General features: G+C 37.9%; 1 protein-coding gene across 4 annotated transcripts in view; it reads left to right on the forward strand.

Annotated features, from left to right (window-relative positions):
* The first annotated feature begins 1,048 nt into the window (after positions 1-1,048).
* SLC6A20 (solute carrier family 6 member 20) overlaps positions 1,049-27,084 on the forward strand; it is a 57,055-nt gene continuing 31,019 nt past the window's right edge. For 2 of the 4 annotated variants that reach the window (XM_026717841.2, XM_087917366.1), the window contains exons 1-3: positions 1,050-1,269; positions 15,793-15,933; positions 18,090-18,181. In XM_026717841.2, coding sequence (XP_026573626.1) covers positions 1,149-1,269; positions 15,793-15,933; positions 18,090-18,181 — 354 coding nt within the window. In that variant the 5' untranslated portion in view covers positions 1,050-1,148. Of the gene's footprint in view, positions 1,270-15,792; positions 15,934-18,089; positions 18,182-27,084 lie in introns of all 4 variants that reach the window. The other 2 variants (XM_087917367.1, XM_087917365.1) reach the window with 2 other exon arrangements.

The following is a 27,084-nucleotide window of genomic DNA, read 5'->3' on the forward strand; positions in this document are numbered from 1 at the left end:
CTGTATGTTGTGAAAATAGTTTTACCCAGCTCTTCTTTGCAAAAATAAAAGCTGTTACATTTTCAAGCCTCTTCTTGAGTCTCATTTTGGCATTCTGGTGACTCAGGTGCACTTCAGTTGCTTCGCGCGGCACAGCCAATTGCCGCACGTTAACTGTTTTACACACAGGGCTTGCAGCAGAAGGTGGGTTGTAAATGCTGCGCATGTGCAAAGCACGCACTCACATTGAACCAGTAGGGAAAAGTTTTGAAACCCATCACTGGTTTATATGTCTTATTCCAATGATATGCATGGCCACTACTTATTCTTAGAGTCGGCCATTCTCTCCCACATATAGTTTGCAAAGCTGAATCTACATCTCCAGAATTAAGTTAATCTGAAATAATGCCATTCTTTTAAAGTCTAATTGGTATAATTATTGGAAAGCAAGATATATTTTAGGTTCACTCTGTACCTACTGAGTTATCCCTTTCTTATAGAAAGCCCTGAAAGAATGTTTTAGATATGTCAGAAAAACCTTTCCCAATCCCCAAGTTAATTGACAAATTAAATAAAATGTTTGTAAAGTGGGGCTACCAAATCTAAGTTACTGAAATGTAGTAGGTCACTTGACAGCATCAAAGGATTACAGCTTTCAGGATGCTTTTGTTTCCCTCTAGTGGTCATCTGGATATTTGCAGCCCAGGTCTTTATTGTGAGGTGACAAAAGCATTAACTCAAGCTCCTACTGGGCTGTATGTTTCCCCCAGTGAATAATTAAATTGGAGTTGCTGACAGGTAGAAATAGTTTCAAGAACCCCATGTAGTTGTTATAATATAATCTTGTAGCTTCATTTTTTATTTTTTTTTGCATAAGGCTAGTGTAAGGGCAAACTAAACCACCATACTTCAGATCTTTCCCAGAAAGGCAACTGAAATCTAAATAGGAATGGCTTTGTTACCATTTGTTTTCTTCTTTATTTATCTAACCAGCATTCCTACTTCACAAAGTGCTGTTAATAAGATTAGTAATTAAAAAACTTGAATGGCAATTGGCAAGCAGACTCTCTTCAGAGTTGAGTTGGCACCGTGTCACCAACAGGCTTTGATGAGTATTTGGAAGAGTGAAGCCAGACACATTCAACTATTGCTAGTGTCTAAGAGCAAAAATGGAGAAATCCAGACCTTTATGGGACAATCATTTCCAGTTTGTATTTGCCTGTATTTCTTATGCAGTAGGTCTGGGGAATGTATGGCGGTTTCCTTATTTATGCCAGATGCATGGAGGCGGTGAGTAGAATTTATGCTTCTCAATTTGCCATTTGAGAATAGGTGGGTTCATTTTTAAAACTGTTGTGTTGTCTTTGTCAGAGTAGCCTCAGGTGTCAGAAATGAGAAATAAACAATTGCTCCAATCTTCAAGGCACAAATGCGACATTTCTTCTTTTCATCATAAAAAATATTCTTCTTTGCTTCTTTTTTCATTAATACGTTTCCATTTTGGCACCTAGTAGATTGTAACTTTCTAAACCAAAAATTATTCTTAATATTAATTTAGTGTAAAAGATGTTACTACCTTGACTTACAACCTGTTGCTTACAGCCATTTGCACTTATGATAGATCCTGAAAAAGCTACTTATGACCTGTTTTCAAAGTTATGGCAGCTGCACACATGATCATATTTTGGGCATTTGGCAACTGATTCACTTTAATGGCTATATCAAGCATCCTGCACTTATGTGACCATAATTTGTTATGTTTTTGCTGAATTCTGGCATTTACTTTTGGTTTCTTGGAAAAAATGCATATTGGTGAAAATGTATTCAATTAGCTACCATGTTATTTGTTGAACAATTGTTGAAAAAACAGTTTGTGATTACTCAATTTATGACACCAGCAACCTGCAATTCCAGGCTAAATTATTTTGGACTACCTGTAGTGCTATTACTATTACTGTTGTTGTAACTGTTGAAGTTGAAAGGCTATTATTAGCCAAATTATTTTTGTACATACTGTGTATTATTATTATTAGTTTTATTAACACAAAAAACAAGAAGACATACTGCAGCAAATTTGTAGCATATTGAAGATATAGTGGGAACTTTTTGTTTAATTTTACAGTCCTATTTTCCCCTCTACCCCACTCCAAGGATAAAACACCGAGACACAAACTAAGCAATGTGATACATGCAGTACAATGCAGTGAGTCATGTGCAGGTCTGTACATTGAGGAAACAAAACAACCGTTTCAGAAATGCATCAAACAATATAGGAGAACAAACACCTCAGGACAACATTCAGCAGTCCATCTGCATCTAAAAGATACAGGCCATTCTTTTGAAGATGCAAAGGTCCTTTCTGTTCAAACTTTTTGAACAGAAAGGACCACTGGTTTGAAAGAGGGGTCAAAGAGGCCATCTGTGTCAAAACTGAACAGCCCTCTCTCAACAGAGGGGGAGGGATACAGGATCATCTATCTCCAATATACAACAGAGTCCTTTCAGCAATTCCAAGGCTGCACTGGTGATGTTGATGACACAAATAAACCTCCAAGTGGCCTTAATGACCTTATAAAAGAATGCAAATGACCATCTGTCTGCAAGGAATATAAATCCTTCTGTTTCCCATCATCCAATCAGAGCTAAAGAAGCTTCTGGATGAGAAGTGAAATGGCTTAAAAAAAACAACACAGATAGTCCAGTTGTTGAATTTATGTTTTACTGACAAAGAACAAAAGGGAGACTAGTATAGATCTATTTCAAGATATTTAGCTATCATTAGCCAGCCATACCCTAGTACAGTGGTGGCAAACCTATGGCATGCATGCCAGAGGGGGGACTCAGAGCCTCTGTGGGCATGTGCGCCATCACCCCAGCTCAGACTGGGAAGTCGGGAGATATCTGGAGAAGGGGCAGCCAGTGTAGGCTGAGCGGCAAGTCATCTTGCTTTGTGAATCCAATGCAGTACCTGCTTCGCCAACTGAGCTCTGACATCCGGGCTTCCCCAAGGCATCAAAGGCGCAGAGGGCTTGCCGGGAAGCCCACCAGCATGTTTACAAGATGGCAGTGCCCAGGAGGGCTGAAGTGCTGCATCTCCATCGGGCCTTGCTGTGAGAAATCCAGGCTTTCAACACCTACAGCTATAGATAGGAAAAGGGGGGCATATTGTGAGTGGAGCCTTCAATGCCAAGTCCCTCTTCTGTCCCCATGAAAATCATCCCACACACTCCAGTTAAATGTGCATAGGGTGATAGGGTTTGTTTTAAACAGATAAAAAGATCTGAGCTGCTCGTTGTCAAAACCCAAGTGGAAGAGAGGATGGAAATGGTTTTAGTTTTAAGCATTTTATTTTGCTTTATTTTATTTTTTACTTAAATACTGGGGTAGAGGGGAGTAAATAAAAGAAGGCCAGTTTGCCAATTGAGAGCTAAAGTGGACATTTACAGTTTACAAAAGAAAACAGGACAGAAATATAATGCTTAAATTCAATTTACTCTGTCTTTATTTTGGAGCTCACTGCCTTGTCCTGTAAATGTGTTTGGTGTCAGGTAGTGCTCCATTCAAAATTCAAGAAAGAAATACTTAGACTCCTTAGATTAGAGAAAAGATATCTATATTCTAAAATGAATATCTATATTCATTTTACTGAAAATGAAGTGGTAGCAACAATAGAATTCTGAATCTGAGAAATTAGGAGTGCAAATCACATATACAAAGTGATGGAAATGTTCCCACCCCCAATAGTTCAAATGATTCTTCCAATTAAAAGTTGTGAATATGATCATGTGGACATCTTCAGGTGGTGATGAGGCCTCTGTCCGTTGACCTTGGCATATTTTGATAAAGGTTTGCAGCTGCGCAGAGAAAAGAAAGCTAAGCGAGAAATAGAAACCTAAGCAAGAATTTATACTCCCCCCGCCTCATTTTATTCAACACTAGAATGTAACACCTCCAGCTCACTTCCCAGACTTTACCCCCTCCTCCCCCCATTACTTATGGCAGCCAAAAGATGCAAAGCAATAGTAGAAGATCTTGAAGGCTGACATTTGGCCCTCCTAGAAAAAAAACGTTAATCCTACAAGAGAAAAAGAAACATAAAAGATACTAATTAATAATCAGGTACATTTTCTAGGGTTTATCAGGATACTTTGTACGAAAGGCTTTGATCAACTTAGGGGCTCTAACATCTTTTTCATTGACCCACTCAGCTTGGGAAGAAGGGAAGTGTTTCCAAGCTACGGGATATTGGAGCCGACCCCTCCATTTGCGAGAGTCCAGAATTTCTTTAACTTCAAAATGTTGTTCACCTTCGATCAGCAATGGTATAGGAGGATCAATCTGGGTCGGTCTTAAACCAGAAGTATGTTCAGGTTTTAACAAACTAACATGGAAGACTGGGTGGATTTGTCGAAGAGTTTTTGGTACTTTCAGTTGGACTGTCACAGGATTTATGATCCGTTCAATTGTGAAAGGACCCACATATTTAGGACCAAGTTTCTTCGACTTTTGAGTGGTTTGTAGATATCTGGTGGACAAGAAAACTTTGTCGCCCACTTGATAAGGTTTCTGTGGAGTTCTCTTTTTGTCTGCAAACTTCTTATGAGATTGATGTGCGTCATCTAATGCTTTATGAGTGACTGGCCAATTAAGTTAGAGTTGAGATATCCATTCGTCTAATGACTGGATGTTAGGCCTTTCACGAGGAAGCTCAGGTATGGGTACAAAGTCTTGTCCTGATGCCACTTTCAATGGGGTAAGCCCAGTACTACTATGTACAGAATTGGGCGGAGCCTATTAACTTCAGGAACTCCCTCCAAAAGTTCGAGGTAAATTGAACCCCTCTGTCAGAAATTATACGTTCAGGAACGCCATGTAATCTATAGATGTGTAGTATAAATAGTTTAGCCAATGTTTTTGCAGATGGAATCTTGGAACAAGGTATGAAGTGTACTTGTTTGGAAAACAAATCGGATACCACCCAAATAACTGTGTTTCCGGCGCTTTCGGGTAATTCCATAATAAAGTCCATAGAGATTTCCTTCCACGGAGCCATTGGTCTAGCCACATTTTGTAACAGCCCTGCTGGCTTACCAGGAGGTCTCTTGGCTGATGCGCAAATTGAGCAGCTAGCCACATAAGTTTCAATATCCTTTTTCAATGTAGGGCACCAGAATTGCCGCTTAACCAGGTGTAAGGTTTTCACGAATCCAAAATGGCCAGCCGCTTTAGAATCATGAGCTTGTTGTAATATTCGGCTTCTCAATGTCTCTGGTACATACAAGTTTGTTCCCATCCAGGCCAGACCATCTTTAACTGTACAGTTATTTGAATGAGTCAGGAACCAATCATCAGGTTTTAGGGCTTCTTTTAATTATGCAGTCATAATTCCACTTCTTGTTTCTTCTTTTGAGCTCTAGTGACCACTGGGGTGGCTAGCTGTTTGGTTGAGACAATTGGCCCTATCACTTCCTGGCAAACACTATTATATTGAGGCAGTCTAGATAAAGCATCTGCCATGAAATTCCTCCCCCCTGGAATGTACTTCAATGAGAAGTTAAATTGCTTAAAGTACTGCGCCCAGCGAACTTGTTTAGGGGCCAGCTTCTGAGGCGTTTTTAAGGCCTCCAAATTCTTATGATCAGTCCATACCTCAAACGGGTGTATCGCTCCTTCCAAGAAATGTCTCCAAGTCAATAGAGCCCAGCGAACTGCAAAAGCTTCTTTTTCCCAGACGGCCCACCTTCTTTTGGCTTCAGATAGTTTACGGGAGGTATAGGCACAGGGTTGTAAAGTTCCTTTCTCATTGATTTGAAGTAATACCGCTCCAACGGCCACATCACTCGCATCAGCTTGGATCATGAAAGGAGCATCCATGTCCGGGTGTTTTAGCACTGGTTCTGCAGCAAACAGTCGTTTCAGCTTTTCAAAGGCTGCTTGGCACTCCATAGACCACTCCAATGGCTTGCTAGGCCTTGGCTTCATCTCCCCTTTAGTTTTTAAGAGATTTGTGATAGGCATTGCTATCTTAGCAAAAGCCGGGATAAATCGCCGGTAAAAATTGGTGAATCCCAAGAAACTTTGAAGTTGTTTTCTGGTGCGTGGGGCGGCCCATTCCAACATGGCACACACCTTCCCTGGATCCATTTCTATGCCCTCATGTGAGATGCGATACCCCAAATAGTCGATTTTCTCTTGATGGAACTCACATTTGGACAGTTTAGCATACAACTTAGCAGCTCGTAGTTTCTGTAGAACTGACCACACTAGTTTCACATGTTCATCCCAAGTTTCCGTGTAGATAAGGATGTCATCAAGGTAAACCAAAAACCCCTTGTATAAATGTTCATGTAACACCTGATTGATCATCTGCATGAATACAGCTGGGGCCCCCTGTAGGCCAAATGGGAGAATGTTGAATTGGAAACAACCCATTGGGCAGTTAAAAGCAGTTTTCCACTCATCTCCTTCCTTAATTTGAACTCGGTAGTACGCTTCTCTCAAGTCCAGCTTTGTGAAAATCTTTCCCTTGGCCAGGTGGGCCAGCATGTCCTTCATCAGGGGGAGGGGGTACATGTTTTCCATGGAAATAGCGTTCAAATTTCTATAGTCCACCACCAAGCACTTGGAGTCATCTTTCTTTTCACGGAACAGCACTGGGGCCGCTACCTGGGGTCTACCGGGTTGGATGAAACCATGTTCCAAATTTTTATCGATAAACAATCTCAGCTCTTCTAATTCCCATGGTGTCATCGAATATAACTTCAGTTTTGGGAGCTTCACCCCAGGTAAAATTTCAATACTACAATCTGTTGACTGATGAGGGGGGAGCTCATCTGAGGCCTTTTCACTGAACACTTCCTTTAAATCCCAATATTCCCTCGGAATTTTCTCCTCCCCCTTCAAGTTCTCGGTACCTGTGGAGGCTAACTCAACCAGATTCTGAAGCTTCGGCTGAGATCGCCCCTCCCTTTCTGGTCGCTGGTTGGTACATATGCGCAACGACCCCTTCCTCCAGTTAACGTGGGGGTTCCATGGTAATCCCAGTATTAGCGGTTGCTCCATCCCAGGGGCCACAATAAAACACAGGGTTTCTTTATGCTCTCCCATGGTCATTTCTATGGGTTCCATTATGAAGCGTGCAGGGCAGCCCCCCGCCACTGATCCATCCAATTGGCAAAAGGCTATGGGTGTTTTTAAAGGTTTTAGTTTTAAGCCCATTTCCTCTACTACTCTCATGTTGATTACACACCTCGTGCACCCAGAGTCTAGCAAGGCTAGCATCTCCCCTTCAGCCCCTGATGTGGGTACCCTCAATTTCAGTGGAATGGTCATAGGGCCCTTGTTTGGACTTACCAGGAAGTCGTCTTCCAAGTCAGATTCACTCTCTTCAGAGGAGGTTGGAGGTCCCAGCTCCTCTCCTTCCGGAGGGGCGACCTCTACAACCTCCCTCATCTTTAGCGTGGTTTTGCAAGGCTTCGCTGGGGGGTTTCAGGCTTCCTCCCTCCTTTTGTCGCCCCCTTTGGATCCAACTTGGCCCTGCAGTCCGCAGCCTGGTGACCTTCCTTCCCACATCGGAAGCAGGCAGTGGGTTTGGGTCTTGCTGCCACCGCTCGCTTCTGGGGCTTGGGGGCCTCTTGAAGACATGGGAGGGAAGGCTTGCTCCACCCAGAGCCCCCACAGCATCTGCTTTGGGTTAGATCAATTTCCACCTCTTCTGCCAGCAAGTACCACATCTGCAAGTCATTGGGGTCCCTTCTGGCAATGCATCTCTGGTATACGTCTTCATTTAATCCATCTTTAAATGCTTCTATCAGGGCTCCCTGGGACCAGCCTCGGATATGACATGCCAGCTGTCTAAACTCCTGGGTGTAATCGGCCACTGATCTCTGCCCCTGATTTATGGTCTTCATCCTGATCCTGGCCTTTTGCTCCACCAGTGGGTCCTCAAATCTTGCCCACAGCACAGTCATGAACAGGTTATAATTCAGCAGCTGGGGGGCATTATCATTATGCAAAGTCACCATCCACTCTGCAGCTATTCCCTCCAGAGCCCTGGTAACACATCTCACTTTGGCTGCTTCTGAGGTGAATTCCTCCCTGTATTCTTCCATATAGCTCCAAACTTGTGCTAGGAAAATCCCCAAGTCTTTGGGATTTCTCCCATATTTCACTTCTAATGGAGGCAACTTGGGAGCTCTACGCCTTCTAGGAATTTCACCTCCTGCTGGGGGCCCCAGGGCTGCTGCTGGCTGTTGCGCTGGCTTAGGTTGATTTAGGGGGTGGGAGCTGTTCAGCTTCTCCTGGCTGGAGCTGCTCCCCCTTCTCCCTCATACCTTTGTGCAGTGTGAGGTTGTCCAAACGCCTCATTGAGGAGTTGCCTGGCTTGGTCCAGTAAAAGATCTCTCTTTTCCCTCTCTTGCCATGGCTCCTCTCTTCCAAGCTGTCAGGTGGTGGTGATTCCAGGGGGGGAGCCTCCTCCGGATCCTTCCAGGCAACTCCCAATGACCATCTGGGCTTCACAGCTGGGATCTCTTCCAGATTGAGCTCTGCTAACAATTCAACTTCCCATACCTCCGGTTACAGCAAGGAATCTTGCCCTCCAATGGCGCCCAGGTCCTCCTGGTCACTAGTTGGAGATGACATGATGTTCAGACCCCCTTGGAAGAAACTGGATATTTTCTCCGGGTGGGCTGGTAGAGTGAGATTCAGAATAATGTCAGGTAGTGCTCCATTCAAAATTCAAGAAAGAAATACTTAGACTCCTTAGATTAGAGAAAAGATATCTTTTACTGAGAATGAAGTGGTAGCAACAATAGAATTCTGAATCTAAGAAATTAGGCGTGCAAATCACATATACAAAGTGATGGAAATGTTCTCACCCCCAATAGTTCAAATGATTCTTCCAATTAAAAGTTGTGAATATGATCATGTGGACATCTTCAGGTGGTGATGAGGCCTCTGTTCGTTGACCTTGGCATATTTTGACAAAGGTTTGCAGCTGCGCAGAGAAAAGAAAGCTAAGTGAGAAATAGAAACCTAAGCAAGAATTTATACTCCCCCTCCTCATTTTATACAACACTAGCTCGCTTCCCAGACTTTACCCCCTCCTCCCCCCATTACTCATGGCAGCCAAAAGATGCAAAGCAATAATAGAAGATCTTGAAGGCTGACATTTGGTTTCATAACATTATATAATAAAGGAGACATTATTCAATCTTGCTAATCTGCATTTGCAGATGAGAAAAACAGACTAGCAATGGGTGAATAGATACATAAAATTATGTAACATCAAGCCCTTTAAGTGTGGGCAATTCTGAGAATAAATGGGAAAGGAGACTTTAATACAAATTGAATGCAGTATGATGTCTTTACTAGGGTTCCAGATCTGATCTGGAACACTTCAGAGAACCAGAACACTGTGACAAAAGTTTACACTTTTCCCTATCTATGCTGTCATTTAATGGTCATTTGGAGTTTTGCCCTCCATATCTGGTAGCCTTATCCAGGAGGGGAATTTTTTTCTGCTGGATGCATTGGCATTTTCAGTTTTTATTTCAAATATTTTGAGCACAGCATGTATAGTCAGAAATTAAAAAACAGTATTGGTTTCTTCAAGACACTGCTAGAGGAAGGTTCATATGATCATAAAATATCTTAACCACTAAAGCCAGTTTTCCAGATAAGCCTTTTATTGTGTAATCAATATGCCTAATGGAATATTCCAGACAACTTTTAATATGATTTGTTGAACAAGCCATAGTAGTCAGATTTTATGTATAAAGGTAAACTTAACTGTAGACTTAACTGTAATTACCAAATCCAGTATGACCGCTAGGTTTCTGGGGAAAAAAACACTTCTCATGAAAAAAATATACAAGAAAGAAAACAAAATTATGAACACAAAATTAACTGGATTTAATTGTAACTTTAAAATTCACATTATAATGTACCTTGGCTTTTCTTAGGGAGCTGAAGGTGATACAACCAATTTCTCAAATTTTTTCAACAATAACTATGTTGGATAAACTGAACTAAGAGAGGATAACTTCAAAAGCATGCAAAATGCAAACTTTTATCTTTCAATAAAAAGTTGTTTGTATCATTGAAAGTTCTGCTGTGTTTTTCTTTTAAGACAAAAGATATTAATGTATAAGTTGTTTTTTCTAAACTAAACCTCAGTATTCAGATTAAATTGCCATGTTGGCACTTTGTGATAAATAAGTGGATTTTGGGTTGCAGTTTGGGCACTCGGTCTCTAAAAGGTCACCATCACTGCTTTATTTTTAGATAAGAGATAGGGTATGGAAGAAGAGATCACTTCTTAAATTTTAAGAGAATTTTAAAATTGTACTTGAAGGGGGAAGTTATTTTTTATATATTTCTTCTCAATCTATTTTTTTCCTTTCTGTATTTTCTATTTTTTTCTTTTTATTATTTTAATTTGTACTAGTTTTTACTCTCTTTAGTTGATTTTCTAACAGAATTACTATATAAAAAAGAAGTGTTGCTAGCTGCTCACTTCAGACTGCAAACCAGAGGTGGTATTCAGCAAGTTCTGACCAGTTCTGGAAAACTGGTAGCAGAAATTTTGAGTAGTTTGGAGAACCAGCAAATACCTCCTCTGACTGGAGATTTTACAGTATCCTTCCCCTGCCATGCCCACCAAGCCACGCCCACAGAACCAGTAGTAAAAAGTGTTGAATCCCACCACTGCTGCAAACTATCATAAAATAATCTTGTGCCCTGGATGATTGTTTTAGACTAGGAAGAGCCAGGATATAAGTCTTTTTCAGCCTAGAAGCACGTTGTTAGTTTTTATACCAAATCCAAAGAAAAATTGGAATCAAGAAAACTTGTCTGTCGTTGGTTTATATATTTACAAATGAAATATTTAAATTAGATATTTAAAAGTTATGGATTTGACCTTACAAAAATGAATCTGAAATTGTACTGTGCATTTAATGATGAACATATTATTGCTAGTTTTATAAATTGTTGAAACTCATCTTGAAGAATGCATACATGAAACATCATAACACAATGCTTAGAAAATGGCATGTGGATGAAAGATTCAAAATTTACATTAAATTATAAGAAAATGTTTATAAAATGATATACCATTAATATTTAATACCAGGTCAACATTAATAAAGATATTTCAAATTGTTGAAAACTTAAAGAAGGAACTTTTAACCATTTTTGGTGGACCTGCAATAAATCAAAGAAATATTGGAGTAGGATTCATATCTTAATACAGAAAATTCTTAAAGTAAATATTAAAATACAACCAAACATTTTTCTTTTTGGCTTTTTTCAAAAAACTTGACAAAAATGGAAATTTATTGTTATATACGCAGGAAAATATTCTATGCACAAAATGGAAAGATGCTTTAATTTCCATCTGGACTTTGTGCTTGAGATGGGAAAAAAAATAAATGCTGATTTTGGGTTTTGCTGATTAAATAAGTTTGCTGTTATAAAAATGGCTAATATATAAAGGTAAAGGTTCCCCTCACACATATGTGCTAGTCATTTCTGGCTCTAGGGGGCAGTGCTCACCTCCATTACAAAGCTGAAGAACCAGCACTGTCCAAAGACATCTCCGTGGTCATGTGGTTGGCATGACTAAATGCTGAAAACGCACAGAATGCTGTTACCTTCCCACCAAAATGGTCCCTATTTTTCTACTTGCATTTTTACATGCTTTTGAACTGCTATGTTGGCAGAAGCTGGGACAAATAATGGGAGCTCACTCCATTACGTGGTGTTAGAGATTTGAACAGCCAAACTGTCTACCTTTCTGGTCAACAAGCTCAGTGTCTTAGCCACTGAGCCACCACATCCCTCTGCATGCATACATACATGTACATATACATATACATATACCTATACCTATGCATATACATATACATATACATATGTATGGTATTCAGCTCTATTTGGATATTTTCCCACGTCATTATAATTGTGCTTTTAAAGTTGTAGTGATGTTTCGGTAGAATCTCATCTGCCATCATCAGGCTTGTGTATTGTGTTCGGACATAAGCCTGATGATGGCTGATGAGATTCTGCCAAAACGTCGCTACAACTTTAAAAGCACAACTATAATGAAGTGAGAAAATACCGGAATAGAGCTGAATAACATACATATAAATACCCGCGAAAACTTAAGAAAATGTGTGTGTGTGTGTGTGTGTGTGTGTGTGTGTGTGTGTGTTTTCATAGACTTTCATGGCTACAGGTATGCAGGTCTTGGCGTGTTCAGGTCTTTTCCCGTATAACATTGAGAGTATCTTGGTGATGTTTCAACGAGGTCCCACTCGCCATCTTCAGGCTGGTGCTTTCAGCTTCGTGCTTGTGTGAGCAAAGCACAAAACCAAAAGCACCAGCCTGAAGGTGGCAAGTGGGATCTCATTGGAACGTCGCCAAGATACTCTCAATCTTACACTGGAAAAGACTTGAACATGCCAAGACCTGTGTGTGTGTGTGTGTGTGTGTGTGTGTGTGTGTAAAAGAAAAAAGTTGAGACTGTATATTATTATCTTATTCTATGCTAAAAGTCAAAAGTCAATGTTTCTGTTTCTTTTTCCTCTTTTCCCCTACACCATGTCCTCTTTCTCTTTTCCTCTCCTACATTTTTCTTTGTATTTTATATATTGATAAACTATTTAAAAAGTTTGTTGTTAATTTTTACCTGGGTCTTTCTCATGAACTGCAGATACATACAAATATACAGTAACACAAATACTAAATATAAATAAATATGTTCTGGGAAGAAATAATGTTTTATCATTGTAGTTAGGAACAGTTGCCTATGCAGGGATGCTGGCTTGAAAATCTAGAAGTTTATGGAAGATGTCAAGCTGCTGCAATTTGAAGGAGTAGAAACTGAACATTCTTTTCCAGCTCAAATATTTATCCAATCTGGGGAATTATATGGAACAATGAAAAAACAAAACTCATATTTAAGGTGGATTTTTCTAAATCCCTTAGGTTTTATGTGGTTCAAAAAACTTTGCTGGTACAGTAGTTTAACTAAAAAATCCTAAATCCTGAAAAGTTCCAGCGAATTAAATGCTGTTGGCCTAGATCAGATGTACGTCACTTTGTACCATGTGACCCAAACATCTTCTTTGGTATGTACTAGCCTCCCTGCCTCAACTGTTTTAAATAACTATGATCATAACTTTGTCAAAAAGAATTATTTATGGTCCAAGCCTTGAAATCCTCTTTGATTAAATCAAACATCGTTTTTGTAAGTTTAGCTTTCTTGGGTTTTCTTTATTTTCTTAAAGCCAAAATATTTATGTAAATATCAATTATTTAGTGTTTAATTTCCAGGATTAGCAAGGCAGTCTATAAAAACAAGTGATGAAACTGAAGTAAATGCATTTTATTCAGGAGATTATTTTCATGGCTTCCTGTCTGGGCCCCTGGTAACAGGTATTTTCTGCAGAGAAACTTCCTCCTTCAAGGATATTCTTATTGGATCAATGCAATTGTACAGCAACACAGCAGTACGAAGAAAAGGAGTTCCCCAATCCTTTTAGGTCAGCAAACACATTGCGACTTATAGAAATATATCATGGAAACCCTCACAGATTGGTTGCCAGAAAGTAAACTGAGAAGGTTATTTCCACTCTTCCTGGTAATCCTTTTTCTTCTGAAATGATGGGCCCATTTTCACATCACGCAGTCATTTTTTATTCCTAGTTACCATATAGATAGATCTTCACCAGTCAGTTATTTTGCTTAATTTCTAAAAATGTGTCTAAGATCTATTTGCACCAGCAACGTACTTGAAAATAAAGAGGATGCTTACAGCTGTTTGTTTTGCAACATGCTAGCTTCCCTTTTATTTATTTTTTTAATTAAAACAATTTTAAGAAATAAGCTAAGGTAAGATATTGAGTTTGTCTGGCCCAGACAAATCTATGGAGATTGTAAGTTATCCAGGTCATGATGGTACCAACGGTGCTTTTTCAAGATGCAACTGGACTATCTATTAGGGCAGTGATGGCCTTTTAGAAACCATGCCAAACTGCAACCCAAAACCCATTTATTTATTGCAAATTTAATCTGAATACTGAGGTTTTAGATTAGAAAAAACAACTTATACATTAATACTTTTTGTCTTAAAAGAAAAATACAACAGAACTTTCAATGATACAAACAATGATAGAAGCTTGGAGAGAAGGCTTCACTAATCCTCTTTAGAGTGCGGGAGGTATAAAAAATTGAAAAAGTATAACTTTAAAATAGATTTTGTCAATTGCATAGCTCAATCCTAATTATATATGCTAAAGGTTCTACTGATTTCAGTTAGCAAATATTTATTTCTGCTTGTCGGTTTTGGCTCTTTATTTTTTTAGCTTACTCTGTAACTCAAGATGTAGATCATACATTACTATTTCCTCCTCCTCCTTTCTTCAGTTCTGAGAGGTGGATTGAACTGAGAGAAAGTGACTGATCCAAAGCTACCCAAATACCCATCCAGCTTTTATACCTAGGGCAAGACCAGAATTCATATCTTTTGGTTTCTTGGCCAGCACTTTAACCACTAGACCAAAACCAGGGTCTTTATGTACTTTTGATCTTTTCTCACTTTCCTTGGTTATAATTTAATGTTTTTATAGCACTTAGTTATACTTTAACCGATACTCTATCTGAACTGTTTGAAATATTCTATTTAATCACATCTAGATGGTGTGATTTATAGAAAATTATTCTGGCAAACCCATCCAGTCTATAGGCTAATTATCAAGCTCGAATTCTAGAAAAAGGAAGGTAGAGCAAGAAATAAATAACCAGGCAAAACCAGATATGAATCCTTTCCATTTAGAAACAATTGTTTCCTAAGAAAAAGCCCCACTGGGACTCATTTTAAACAGTTTCATATACTATTATATTGTATGCTACAATCTGCATGCCTAAATCCATTTCCCCCAAGATTAATCACACTGAAGTTGTTAGGTTTTCTTTCTGGATGGACATACATCCTAATGGTTGTGGAATGTACCTGAGCAATTAGATATTATAACACAAAGTTGAAACACAGTCAAATGAAGGAGGGTAATGGGCACAAGTGACAAAATGTGCCTCACAACACAGTTTTTTTTAAAAAAAAATTCATAATTTGATGTTGCAGTACAAATAAGAGCAGTACCTGTGCTGCTATCATGACATGCATTTTGGAATCAATGTAATTAGGAATGGATTCCTATGAATAGAAGTGGCCATGGAGATATGTGACTCCATTTCTGTGACTAGATTCACACATGATGGTCAGATGTAAAGTGGTTGCTTGGTTTTGGCTTAGCATATGAACCAAGAGAACTTTATTCTTTCAAGCATGGCTATAAAAATTCTGATTTCACATATAGTTTGTTTGTTTTTTTAATTATATTGAGAATATAGTATTGTTCAATGTTTGTGTTTTGTATCGGGGATTGGGTATGTGTCCTTTCTGAAATATATAATTCTCATTCCATTCATTCATTATGGAGAAAGTTTTTGCTGTCAAAGTCAGGAACTATATTCTGGTGTTTTTAGTGTTTATCTCTGTATTTTCTGGAGACGTTTGTTGAAACAAGTTTTACAGAAATTTTCAGCATTAATTTGGCGAATGAAAAAGAGTGAAATGGGAGATATGTTGGCAAGCATGCTGGCTGGGGAACACTGGGAATTGAAGTCTATGCATATTAAAGTTATCAAGTTGGAAAAAACACTACATTATTAAGCACTTATGTAAAGCTTTTAGCTAAGTTCTAGATTGTTGGTTGTGATCTATATATGCCTTTATTTCTCTTGCAGGGGGATTTTTAATCCCATACTTGATTATGTTAGTTGTGGAAGGAATGCCATTGTTATTCTTGGAGTTGGCAGTGGGACAACATATGCACCAAGGGAGCATTGGCACATGGAATGCTATAAGTCCTTACCTCTGTGGAGTTGGTGGGTTCTTGTCCATCTATTGCTTGTTTTTCTTGTTTAAAGAAAAAGAGATAAGAATTGGTTTTTAATATACCTGCTAGAGATCCATTATTTTGTCTGTGGATTCTACAGGTAGTCCTCAACTTACAACCATTTGTTTAGTGACAGTTCAAAGTTACAACAGCACCAAAAAAAAGTGAATTGACTCTTTTTCACAATTGTTGTGAAACCTGTTGCAGCATCCCCATATGATCAAAATTTGGATGCTTGGCAACTGACTCATATTTATGACAGATCCAGTGCCTTGGGTCATGTGGTCACCTTTTGTGACTTTCTGATCAGCAAAGTCAATGATGAAGCCAGATTCACTTAACAAACTTGTTACTAAATTAATAATGGCAATAATAACTGTGGCAAGAAATATCGTAAAATGGAGGAAAATTCACTTAACAAATGTCTTATTTAACAACATAAATTTTGGGCTCTGTTGTGGTTGTAAGATGAAGTATAGCTGTAATAAGTTTGTAAACATCTTGTTCTCACTTTTCCATCACAAGCTTTGATGAAAGTAAGGACAAACAATGCTTTTTTCTTTTAAAAAATCTACATGCATAATTTCCATCCTCTTAAGTTACAAATATAAAATCAATCCTTTTTCAAATTTTAAATTGCACATACAGGCCAATTGTTAATTCAGGAAAAACTTGAAATTTTTTCAAATAAGCAATTTTTGTCATCTCCAGTAATTGACATCAGCATCAAATATATTCATTGCTTATTTAAAAAGTCAGAAAAGGTTCAGAAGTCAAGCATTTCCTAAAATCCACCCAAAGATAGAAACATAGCAGTCATATATAGAATTCAATTGTCTGTTGAAAACATGAGGCAGCCTGCTTACTTTTATTTCTTTCTACAATGAGGAGGAAACAATTTTATCATTTTGGAAGAGTAATAGAGCCATCTAATCAAAACAGTTACTATATCTGGGGAAATGATATCAAAGAATGTAAATGTATATTCTGAAGGAAATGATGTTTAAAATAACAAATCCTGCTTTGTGAACTATTATGACATCTGGGCCTAACAATTGGGAAAATTGACTCTAAACCAATGTAGGCACACAGTAATTAAGACATGGATAAGAGCAGTTGACTCTTTCAATCGAAGGTGTAAAGAAAAAACACAGGTAAGACAGACTAAGGAAAGCAATTGAGCTACCTGACTATAACGGTATAAATTATGAAGAGGAAAGATTGAGGTTAAGTACAACTTTCTTATCTCTAGAATGGTGTTTCCTGCCCTAAGCTACCAGCCTTCTGACATTATATTACACAACCCACAAGGCGTTGAATGAAATGCTTATGGGCAGATCAACGCATCCATGAAAGAACAGTACTATTTTATAGAAATTATAGATTTGCTGGGGAAAAAAAGTAGAGGATTCATTTGGTTCCATGCCATACAATGCGGTCCAGGCAACTAATTGTTGCAATGTGAAAAGCTCGTTATTAAAGATTCCAACTATTCCATTACATTCCCCTGGAAATATGTTTTGTTGGGTTTTTTTCCCCATTTCCTGCAGGAAGGATCCTACACCTTTTCTCTACTGAAAGTGCTTCCCTCTTCCATTTCCTCATTATTTCAAACTTTTACTAAATCTCCTTTTATTTGTCAGTAGTTAATAGCTACCAAAATTTGCAATAAAACCCAGAAAATAGAACGATAGAGAAGAATCTACTGTTTTAATGCCTATCATTCACTCTGAGTGTTCTATTCATGTGAAAAGTTTCATGGAAATAATTATAGGAAAATATGTAAAGGAGGAGATTAATTAGAGTAAAACTGTGCATCTTCAAAAAATGATTCATTAGAAGTGCTGCAAGCTTCATAACAATGCCAGCTCTTATCAAACCTTTGCAGGAATGTAAGCACTGCATCTGGGTTGCTAATTAACGCAGCCATTAATTTTTTAAGGCTTCTGCATCAGCTGTACAAATATAAGCTGCTTCAAGCAGTTAATTTATTAAAGCAATTCTTAAGTCAGTAGCATCTTTTTCAGGCTTGTAAACTTGAGATTGTTTTCAAAGCATTCACACTTCTATTGATTCTTTCTGAGGGGGTGATAACAATGATCGATTAAGTCCTGTTTCCTTGACATATATTTTTCTTGTTTTCAGGAATTGCCAGTGTTATTGTGTCATTTTTCCTCTCCATGTACTACAATATTATAAATGGCTGGGCATTTTGGTATCTCTTCCATTCATTTCAGGTGGGTCAATGCCTTGAACTTCAGTGATGTGTCAGTTATCTCCCTTTCTGCTAGGATGTTGTGCCTGAACAGGTTGAATGTGTATGTGTTCCAACTCCTATAAACATCAGAAACTGCAGAGATAAAGGGGCGGGGGGAGAGAAAGAAGGTAGGGAAGATGAGTTGGGATATCCAGTTCTCAAATGCAGTTTTGCCACTTTAGTGTGTTTCTAGCTATGCAAAAATATATTGTATGAAGGACTCAAGAGAGAACTGTATAGGGTGAAATGCTGCATATTTAAAATGCCTGACACCTGAGGGTAAGCACTGACTTCTCTTCCATTTCTGATTGGCAAAGCCATGGTTTCACATGTTATTCATCAGTCCTTTAGTAAGCCAACATAAATTGACGGTCCTTCCTGTTTTATGACGGGACAAAATTTTACCTCGTAGATTCCCCCAGTGTCACTTCCTCTCCTATCAACATCCCCTGTTTTTGTGAACATGACCAGCAATTATTTCCTCTAATGTGAAATGGGACAAGGCTGAATAAATGTACATGGGTGTTTGGAACACCATGTGACTTACCTGTCAGTTGTATGGTTAAGGGCTTCTTCTCATATGCCTCACTGTAGCATAAACATACTTCAGGTAGCAATAATTATTTTATGTTTGCCTCCTCAGCCCACAACTGAGGCAGCTTTATGTTGTATTTTACCACTTCACTTTTAAAGAATTATTGTCCCTCTTTTACTGGCACTATTTTTGCCATGAGTGTGATCTAGCTATATGTCTTCACAAGGGACAAAGTTGGAACAATTATCAATAAGATTTATATGGTATAATAATACTATCATGCAAATTCTGTGACTTATCTACTTGTAGCAGACATTGTGGTACAGGTATATAATTGTGGCGTTTGCATGATAGAATCATTGCATGCAACCTTATGTTTTGATGTCATTGTGGTTTGTTGCAAATGCCACTGATTCTAGAAAAATTAGCTGAATATATGGTTACTGACCTGATCTGGGTTGGGGAATCTGTCCAGCTCTTGCAAACCACTTTAGGATGTTGTGAGCATATCTAACCTCTCTGTTTATAGGATATAGCAGTCCATTGACATTTTGAGTTGGTTTTAGGAGACACCAAATATCTTGTATGTGACATCTGCTCATGTAATGCATAACCAGTGCTGTCTGAAATAATAGTGAAAAATACCATATTTTGCACCAGTACCAACTCTCCCGAAACTATATATTGATTTTACTGATAGGTTATGGCAACATTTTGATGATGTTTCACACAAGAATTCTAATTGCATAATATTTCTTGGACTTGGGTTGTTCAGAGTGCACCAAGATGAAATGAGAATATATGACCAAACAAAATACTTCCCTGTAATAACAGTCATGACCTCTCACTTTGCTGTGCAAGAGCAGTATCTGTTAAGATTGTGTGTGTGTGCGTGTGTGTGTGTGTTTTAGAAATGTAGAGCATTATCATAAAAATGACTCCTGTCCAGTTTAATTGCTTAGATGTAGAATAAAAGTTATGTTTACTTTTCCTTGTTTCAGTGCAGGATATACATTCATGTGGTACAAAATAGTATATCTTCTGCATGTGGAAGATTCCTATTTACTTTACAATTGAGGAAGAATGCCTTCTTTCAGCATATTTCACCATTTTCCATATCATTTATGAATGCTGTTAGAGACAGAGATTCTAGTAAAGTAAAACAAGTAATGTCAATTCATAGTCATCTTTGACTTAAATAATACTTCATAATAATTTATTGGAATATATTGAATATATTGAATATTATTAGCAAATTATAACAAAATGGCTAAGTTGTGAACTCCCTGATGCTCTCTGAGCTTGGTGGTTTATAAAAATTTCATTATCCAACTAGGTAGCATAATCAATTGTTAATGAAATATTTAAGCCACTGTCATTAGTTTAATAGAAAATAAGCAGCTTTTGAAAACAACAAATCCTTTTCTCTGTAGGACAACAGCAAATGTGCAACAGTTCTTACAATATAGTCAGCTAGTGGCAAAATTTTGTATTCGTATGTTTAGATGTTACCTGTTGAGTAATGAAATGTCTATAAGCAACCAAGTTCAGAGAACATCAGCGCTCCTCAAATGTATAACAATCTAGTCCTCCTTCTTGCACTTATTTATTTATTTAGTCATTGATTTGATTTGTCAATTGCTTACAAGATAATAGGTATAAGTGTATACATAGTTATGAATACATGAAATGGGTACATATAAGAAAAATAAAAGAAACAATAGGACAGGGACGGTAGGCACGTTGGTGCACTTATGCACGCCCCTTGCAGACCTCTTAGGAAAGGGGTGAGGTCAATAGTAGACAGTCTAAGTTAAAGTTTTTGGGGTTTGGGGAAGAAACTACAGAGTCAGGTAGAGTATTCCAGACACTGACCACTCTGTTGCTGAAGTCGTATTTCCTGCAATCAAGTTTGGTGTGGTTAACCTTGGGTTTGTATCTATTGTGTGCTCTTGTATTGTTATGGTTGAAGCTAAAGTATTCATTGACAAGTAAGTCATTGCAATAAGTCATTACCTGTCATTGACAGGTAAGTCATTGTATGCTCTAGTTAGTAGTGTGATATTACCAGAGAAAAAGCTACGCAGGATTAAGTATTCATTGGCAGGTAAGTCATTGCAATATATGATTTTATATACCATACTTAGATCAGACCAAAGACAGCGTAATTCAAGGTTTTCTATGTCTAGAATTTCAAGTCTGGTGGCATAAGGTATTCTACAATGAGTAGAGTAGTGAAGAACTCTTCTTGTGAAATACTTCTGGACTTTTTCAACTGTGTTAATATCAGATACGTAATGTGGTTCCAGACTGATGAGCTGTATTCAAGTATTGGTCTAGCAAATGTTTTGTATGCTCTAGTTAGTAGTGTGATATTACCAGAGAAAAAGCTATGTAGGATTAGGTTAACAACTCTTAATGCCTTTTTGGCTATGTAGTTACAGTGGGCTCTAGCACTTAGATCATTTGAGATGAGTACTCCAAGGTCCTTGACAGGGTTTGGATCATCAACAAGATCTTGACTATTCAGCTTGTAATTTATTTTCTGATTTTTTTTGCCAATATGTAGGACAGAGCATTTATTTGTTGAGATTTGAAGTTGCCATTTGTTTGGCCATTCTGATAGTCAAGATCTTTTTGAAGGGTAGCAGTATTGAACAGCTTTACATCATCAGCGAAGAGAACGCAATTGCTCTTAATATGATCACAGAAATCATTTATGTACAGTATGAAGAGAGTTGGTCCTAGAACACTGCCTTGGGGGACACCACTATTGACATGTACAGAATTTGATAGGACACTCCCAATTTTGACCATTTGTTGTCTGTTTGACAGGAATGCTTCTATCCAGTAATGCAGTTGTCCAGAGATACTATAAGATTTTAGTTTTAGGAGTAGTTTGTTGTGTACCACTGAATCAAAGGCTTTACAGAAGTCTATGTAGATTGCGTCTATTGTTTTGCCCTGATCAAGTTGTGTAGTCCATATGTTTTTGTAGTGCAAGAGTTGCAGATTACAGGACAGTTTCCTTCTGAAACCAAACTGTTTATTAGAGAGTAGATTGTTTGTCTCTAAATGGAAGATAATGGATTGGTTAATAATTGATTCCATGACTTTACAGGTGATGCAGCATAAGGAGATTGGTCTGTAATTTTCAATTAGGCTGGGGTCTCCCTTTTTGAAGATGGGGATGACTGTGGCTTGTGACCATAGGTTAGGCAAGGAGCTGGTCCTGAAAGATTTTTCTAAGATTATGCTTAGAGGTTCTGCTATGGCAGTGGATAGTTTTTTTCAGAAGTAGGCACATATTCCGTCTGGTCCAATAGATAGATCGTTTTAGATTGCGTAGTGCTTTTTCAACATTGTCTTCTGTAAAATCGATATGTATTAGATCATTGTAGTTTTCTGTGGTTTGGAAATACTGGGCATGATCCATTGCTGTTTACAAATACTGAGCCAAAGAATGTGTTACAGATGTTGGCTTTAATGGTGTCATCATTGCATTCTTTACCATTAGGTCCTATCTTGGGTGGGATGGATCTTGAGTCTTTTAGTTTGTTGTTTACAAAATTGTAAAAAGCGCAGGTGGAATTAGTGCATAGAAGGTTTTCCTCTTGTTTAATGTGATAATTGGTGCATTCAGTCTTTATCTGGTGGCATAAATTTTTGTATCGGCTTTTGAAATTGGCAACATGACCAGATTTGTTTTTCCACCAGAGTGATCTCTTTTTGGATTGGAGTTTCCTTATTGTTATGGGTAATCAGTTTTATTTTGTTTTGTTTGGGGAGTTGTTGTTGGTACATATAGTTTGATGACTCTTTTGACTTCAAGTAAAAATATGTTGTAATGGTCTTCAACAATATTGCATCCAGTGAATAGAGATTGCCAATCAAGGGATGAGAGATCGTTGTCTATAAGATCACAGTTGCCTTTTTTGAAGTTATAATTAGGGATTATGTCATTGTGATTATTTTTGTGTGGGCATATGTTGAGACAAAAGTCAATCATATTGTGGTCACTGTTGGAAAAGGGTTCTTTAGTTTGTATTCTGTAAATTAAATTCAAACTATTGCAGAAGATGAGATTGAGGCAGTTGTTTAGTCTAGTATTGTTGGTTACTAGTTGTTCCAGTCCCAGATTTGTAACAGCATTGTAGAAGGTTGCGTGTATGGGTTCAGTTGTACATTCGTTTAGGGTCCAATCAATATGAGGTAGATTGAAGTCACCAAGTAAGATAAAAGCGTGTGGGCGGGATGTTGCCCATGTTAGTAGTGAATTTAGCTTGTTTACATGTTCAATGTCATAATCAGGTGCTCTATAACATAGTAAGAATCAAAATGTGATATTTAAGAACAGTTCACAGACAATGGTCTCAGGAAGAGCAAGTTCTTTGGTAACTTGGATGTTTTTTAGATGTAAGGACTTTTTATAGAAGATAGCAACATCACCTTCTCTACGAATTTCATGATCTGATCGGCAAACATTATAGTCTCTTACTGTGGTAATGGAGTCAGGAAGAGATGCGTTGAGCCATGTTTCACAAACAAATATGATGTCGAATTTAGCAATATTTAGTAAGAGGAGAAATTCAGGTATTTTATTCACAAGGCTTCTTGCATTGAGTAGCTTGCATTTAAGGCCAGCAGTAGTTGGAATTGAATTATTATCTCTGGCAAGCATTGAAAACATTGGGAATAATAGAAAATCTCATGGGACATGTGGCAACATATAGGTCAAAGATAAAACAAAAGAGTGTCTGAGAGAGCCCTTGCACAAATTTGTTTTGTCCACCAGTTGCAGCCTTTCTTGGATCAAGAATCCCTGCGCTCAGTCTTTCAATCCTAGTCATTTCACATCTGGACTATTGCAATGCACTTTACATGGGCTACCCTCAGTGGTGGAATACTTTGAACAAGGGAAAAGATTGCAAAATAAACAGCCCATTCCATCTTTATATCACTTTATCATGCCTTTTACTGTGCAATTATCTGTAATGTTTTTAAAGTGTGGGCCCTTTCCATTGGCCAGCAGATGTTGCAATATGCCCTAACCAAAGTTTCCCCTTGGTTAGTTTGATCACAGTTTATTCAGTTCACTTAATTTACTAAGCTAGATAGGCACAGACCCGCAATGAAAACTTCGAAATTAATGGACTGGTTTGTGACCCGCGGCTTCTGCCCATGACTACAAATAGTCCTCATTTTATAACTTCTGCAGGTGGGTTCAATGGCTAAAAGCAGGCCTGGCATGGACACAGGTGTTGGTGGTGTCACTGAAGCAGGTGGTGTCACTGAAGTGGCTCCTCAGTTGGGGCAGCTGCACTTGGCTGAGGGCCACCAGAGGGAGGTGCGGAATCTGAATGAGGGTGGCTATCCCTGAGAGAAGGACCCTCGGTCACCCCTCAGATGAAGGAATGAGATGCTATAAAACCTCCATGGCCTTATGTGATGCTACCTGGCCACTTTGGGAGCGAGGGGGAACAAAGATGCCAGCTGGCAGGCCAAAGGATCAGGCTGAAGCATCACTTGCTTTGCTTCCCACCTCTGTTCTTGCAAGCTTAACTGCCTTTTCTCTTCCTGTGTAGATCTTCAAGACTGCCGCTCCCTAAATGGGAAAGCTGGCTGTGAAAAAAAGAGAGGCTGGGTGAGCCAGAATCAGATGTTTCCTGACTCCCCTCATCCAGGTGCACAACCTCATATTCTCCCCTTTCTGCTAGCGGCCACCCCTTCTTTGCCTGGCAGCAAGGAGGGAGCGGGGGTGGCCACTAGCAGAGAGGGAAGAGTGCGAGGTGGGTGTTTCTGGGATGAGGGGAGCTGGAAAGCACCTGGGTCCAGCTCACCCAGCCTCTCTCCCATTCTCAGCCACATGTGCTCCAACTGGCATGGTCTGATCTGCAATTTATTTTTAAAAAAGCTAAGGAAAAAAATGAAAAAAAAATCATTCAGAATAAATTGAGAAGTATGCTTTGGCACTTTTGTCTAGGTACACTGACATTTGTGTTACAAATAATTAAGGAATGAAGAAAGATAAATGAATAAGTGAAGGGAAGTATAGATACATAAATATACCACATTAAGGTTTGATTCACAGAAATTCTGTAGCTGCTGGGCGATCCTGTGTTCCCTAGTTTCACATGTTCTTCATGAGTTTCCGTGTAGATAAGGATATCATCAAGATAAACCAAAACCCCTTTGTATAGATGTTCATGTAACACCTGATTGATCATTTTCATGAACACTACAGGAGCCCCTGTAGGCCAAATGGAAGAACGTTGAATTGGAAACAACCCATTGGGCAGTTAAAAGTGGTTTTCCATTCATCCCCTTCCTTAATTCGAACCCGGTAGTACGCTTCTCTCAAGTCGAGCTTCATAAAAATTTTCCCTTTGGCCAAGTGGGTCAACATGTCCTTCATCAAGGAGAGGGGGTACACATTCTCCACTGAAATAGCGTTCAGGTTTCTATAATCAACATATACATATACATCTTCTTTTTTTTTTTAATAAAGTTTTATTAATTTTCAAAAAAAAAAAAGTACACAAACAAAACATGAGACATAAGAACATAAGACATCTTTTCCGACAACTACTTAACAAAACAAATAAAACATCTCATTTAAGTACAATATAATTCTAAATTATCACATTTCCACACATAACTTAATAAGCATCTTATATATTCAACTTCATATCTTATTACTGTTTTCCACCTTCTTACTGTTTCTTCCTTTATTTCTATTCAGTTTTATTCATTCATATATTTCATCTTACTATATTTCATATTGTTACTATTTCATATGTTCTTATCCAGTATTACTCCTCAATAAACAAATATAAACTAACAAACACATAACATAAAAATATAAAACTTCTTTTTAGAAAGCTTTAACTTGGGTTATAGCTTTTGGTACGAGACTTAAATTAAATTCATGCTCAGCTTATATACTATTTCATATCCTGTTAAAGATTCTACATTTTACAGATATCTTCTCCCCTCTTTTCACTCTCTTAATTCTACTTTATTTATTTAATCTCAATTTAAATCATTTCACTTGTATTTTTTGTCCGTTCTTTTTCAATCATCCATTTATCTTTCTCTTGAACACAATCTTGTCCCTGTAATAACTGGTTGAAGTATGACACCTTTCTATTTTCCCCCAAATTCAACGCTTAAAATTAAACATTATTTCTATTCTGATTCTGCTTAGTACATTCTAAATAACATTTTTAAAAAAAAACAAACGTAATATTCTTATAGATATTAAAAATAGTATTCCCTAACAAATTAGTTAAATACACATCAATTACGCAGTCCCTACAATATTTTATTAACACATATTTCAAATACAAATATAAAATGCAGTCTTGTGTACCTTTGCAGAATCTTTATTAAAACTTTATTTTACCCTTTGTCTCTGAAAAAAGTTGCTTATAAACAAAACAAACAACATCTTGTTTAAAGTCCTTATAACTTCCCTTTGCTTTGTCTCTTCCTTCCTTATCAATTCTAGCCTTTTTACCCCCTCTCAATCTCCCACTTTTTAATCTCCCTCTCTGTTGCATTCCTCTTTTCCATTGCTTTCTATCATTATATCGATTTTTCACCTTTCTTTTCCCTTTCTTAATTGTTTTTTTAGAGCTTAAATTCTTGATTTTCTTCTCCTTTTTACCCTTTTTGAAATCACATGTCCATTAAAGATGGCTTCTTCTTCATCGTCCCAGCCTCTTTCTTGTTGCATTTCCTGGTAAGCACAAATCGCCATTTCTAAAAAGCCAAAAATAGATCCAAAAGAGCCATCTTCCTCCTGTCTTAATTTTTCAAACTGCATTTTCAATTCTTCAAAAGACACCATTGTGAACAGAAAAGGATTTATTTTATTTTTTTAAGCAGTCCAAATGTTTTCTTAGTCTTTCAAAAGATAGTTAAAGTCCCAAAGTCATTTGCTCTTCCTGGGGAGAATTCAATTACAAAATTCCAAGACATTTTTGGAAGTTTTATTACAGTTTAGTCTCTAGTCTTATAAAACTCCAAGCAGTCTCCTTCAACAAACGTTAGTATAAATCATTTATCTCTTCCTTCCCCTTAAAGCAAAAAGGTTTGAGTTTTTAAAGAATCAATATTTGAAAATATAATTTCCCCTTGGCTTCAATTTTGAAAGTTAATACCTTCTATTGTCATGGTGTTTCAGGCTTCCATCTGCTGCCTCCATGGGAAGGAAAGTGAGGAAAAAGAAAAGGTTTTCCCTTACTCATCCACCGCAGCTTAACGATCCTTTGGAAAGGCAATAAATCACTTGAAAAGCCAAAGTTCCAGGGTATTCAGATGTTAATTGTTGTCCCGGCTCAGCC

Source organism: Pseudonaja textilis, chromosome Z, assembly GCF_049901715.1.
Source record: "Pseudonaja textilis isolate UNSWEBS1 chromosome Z, rPseTex1.2, whole genome shotgun sequence".
Lineage (NCBI taxonomy): Eukaryota > Metazoa > Chordata > Lepidosauria > Squamata > Elapidae > Pseudonaja > Pseudonaja textilis.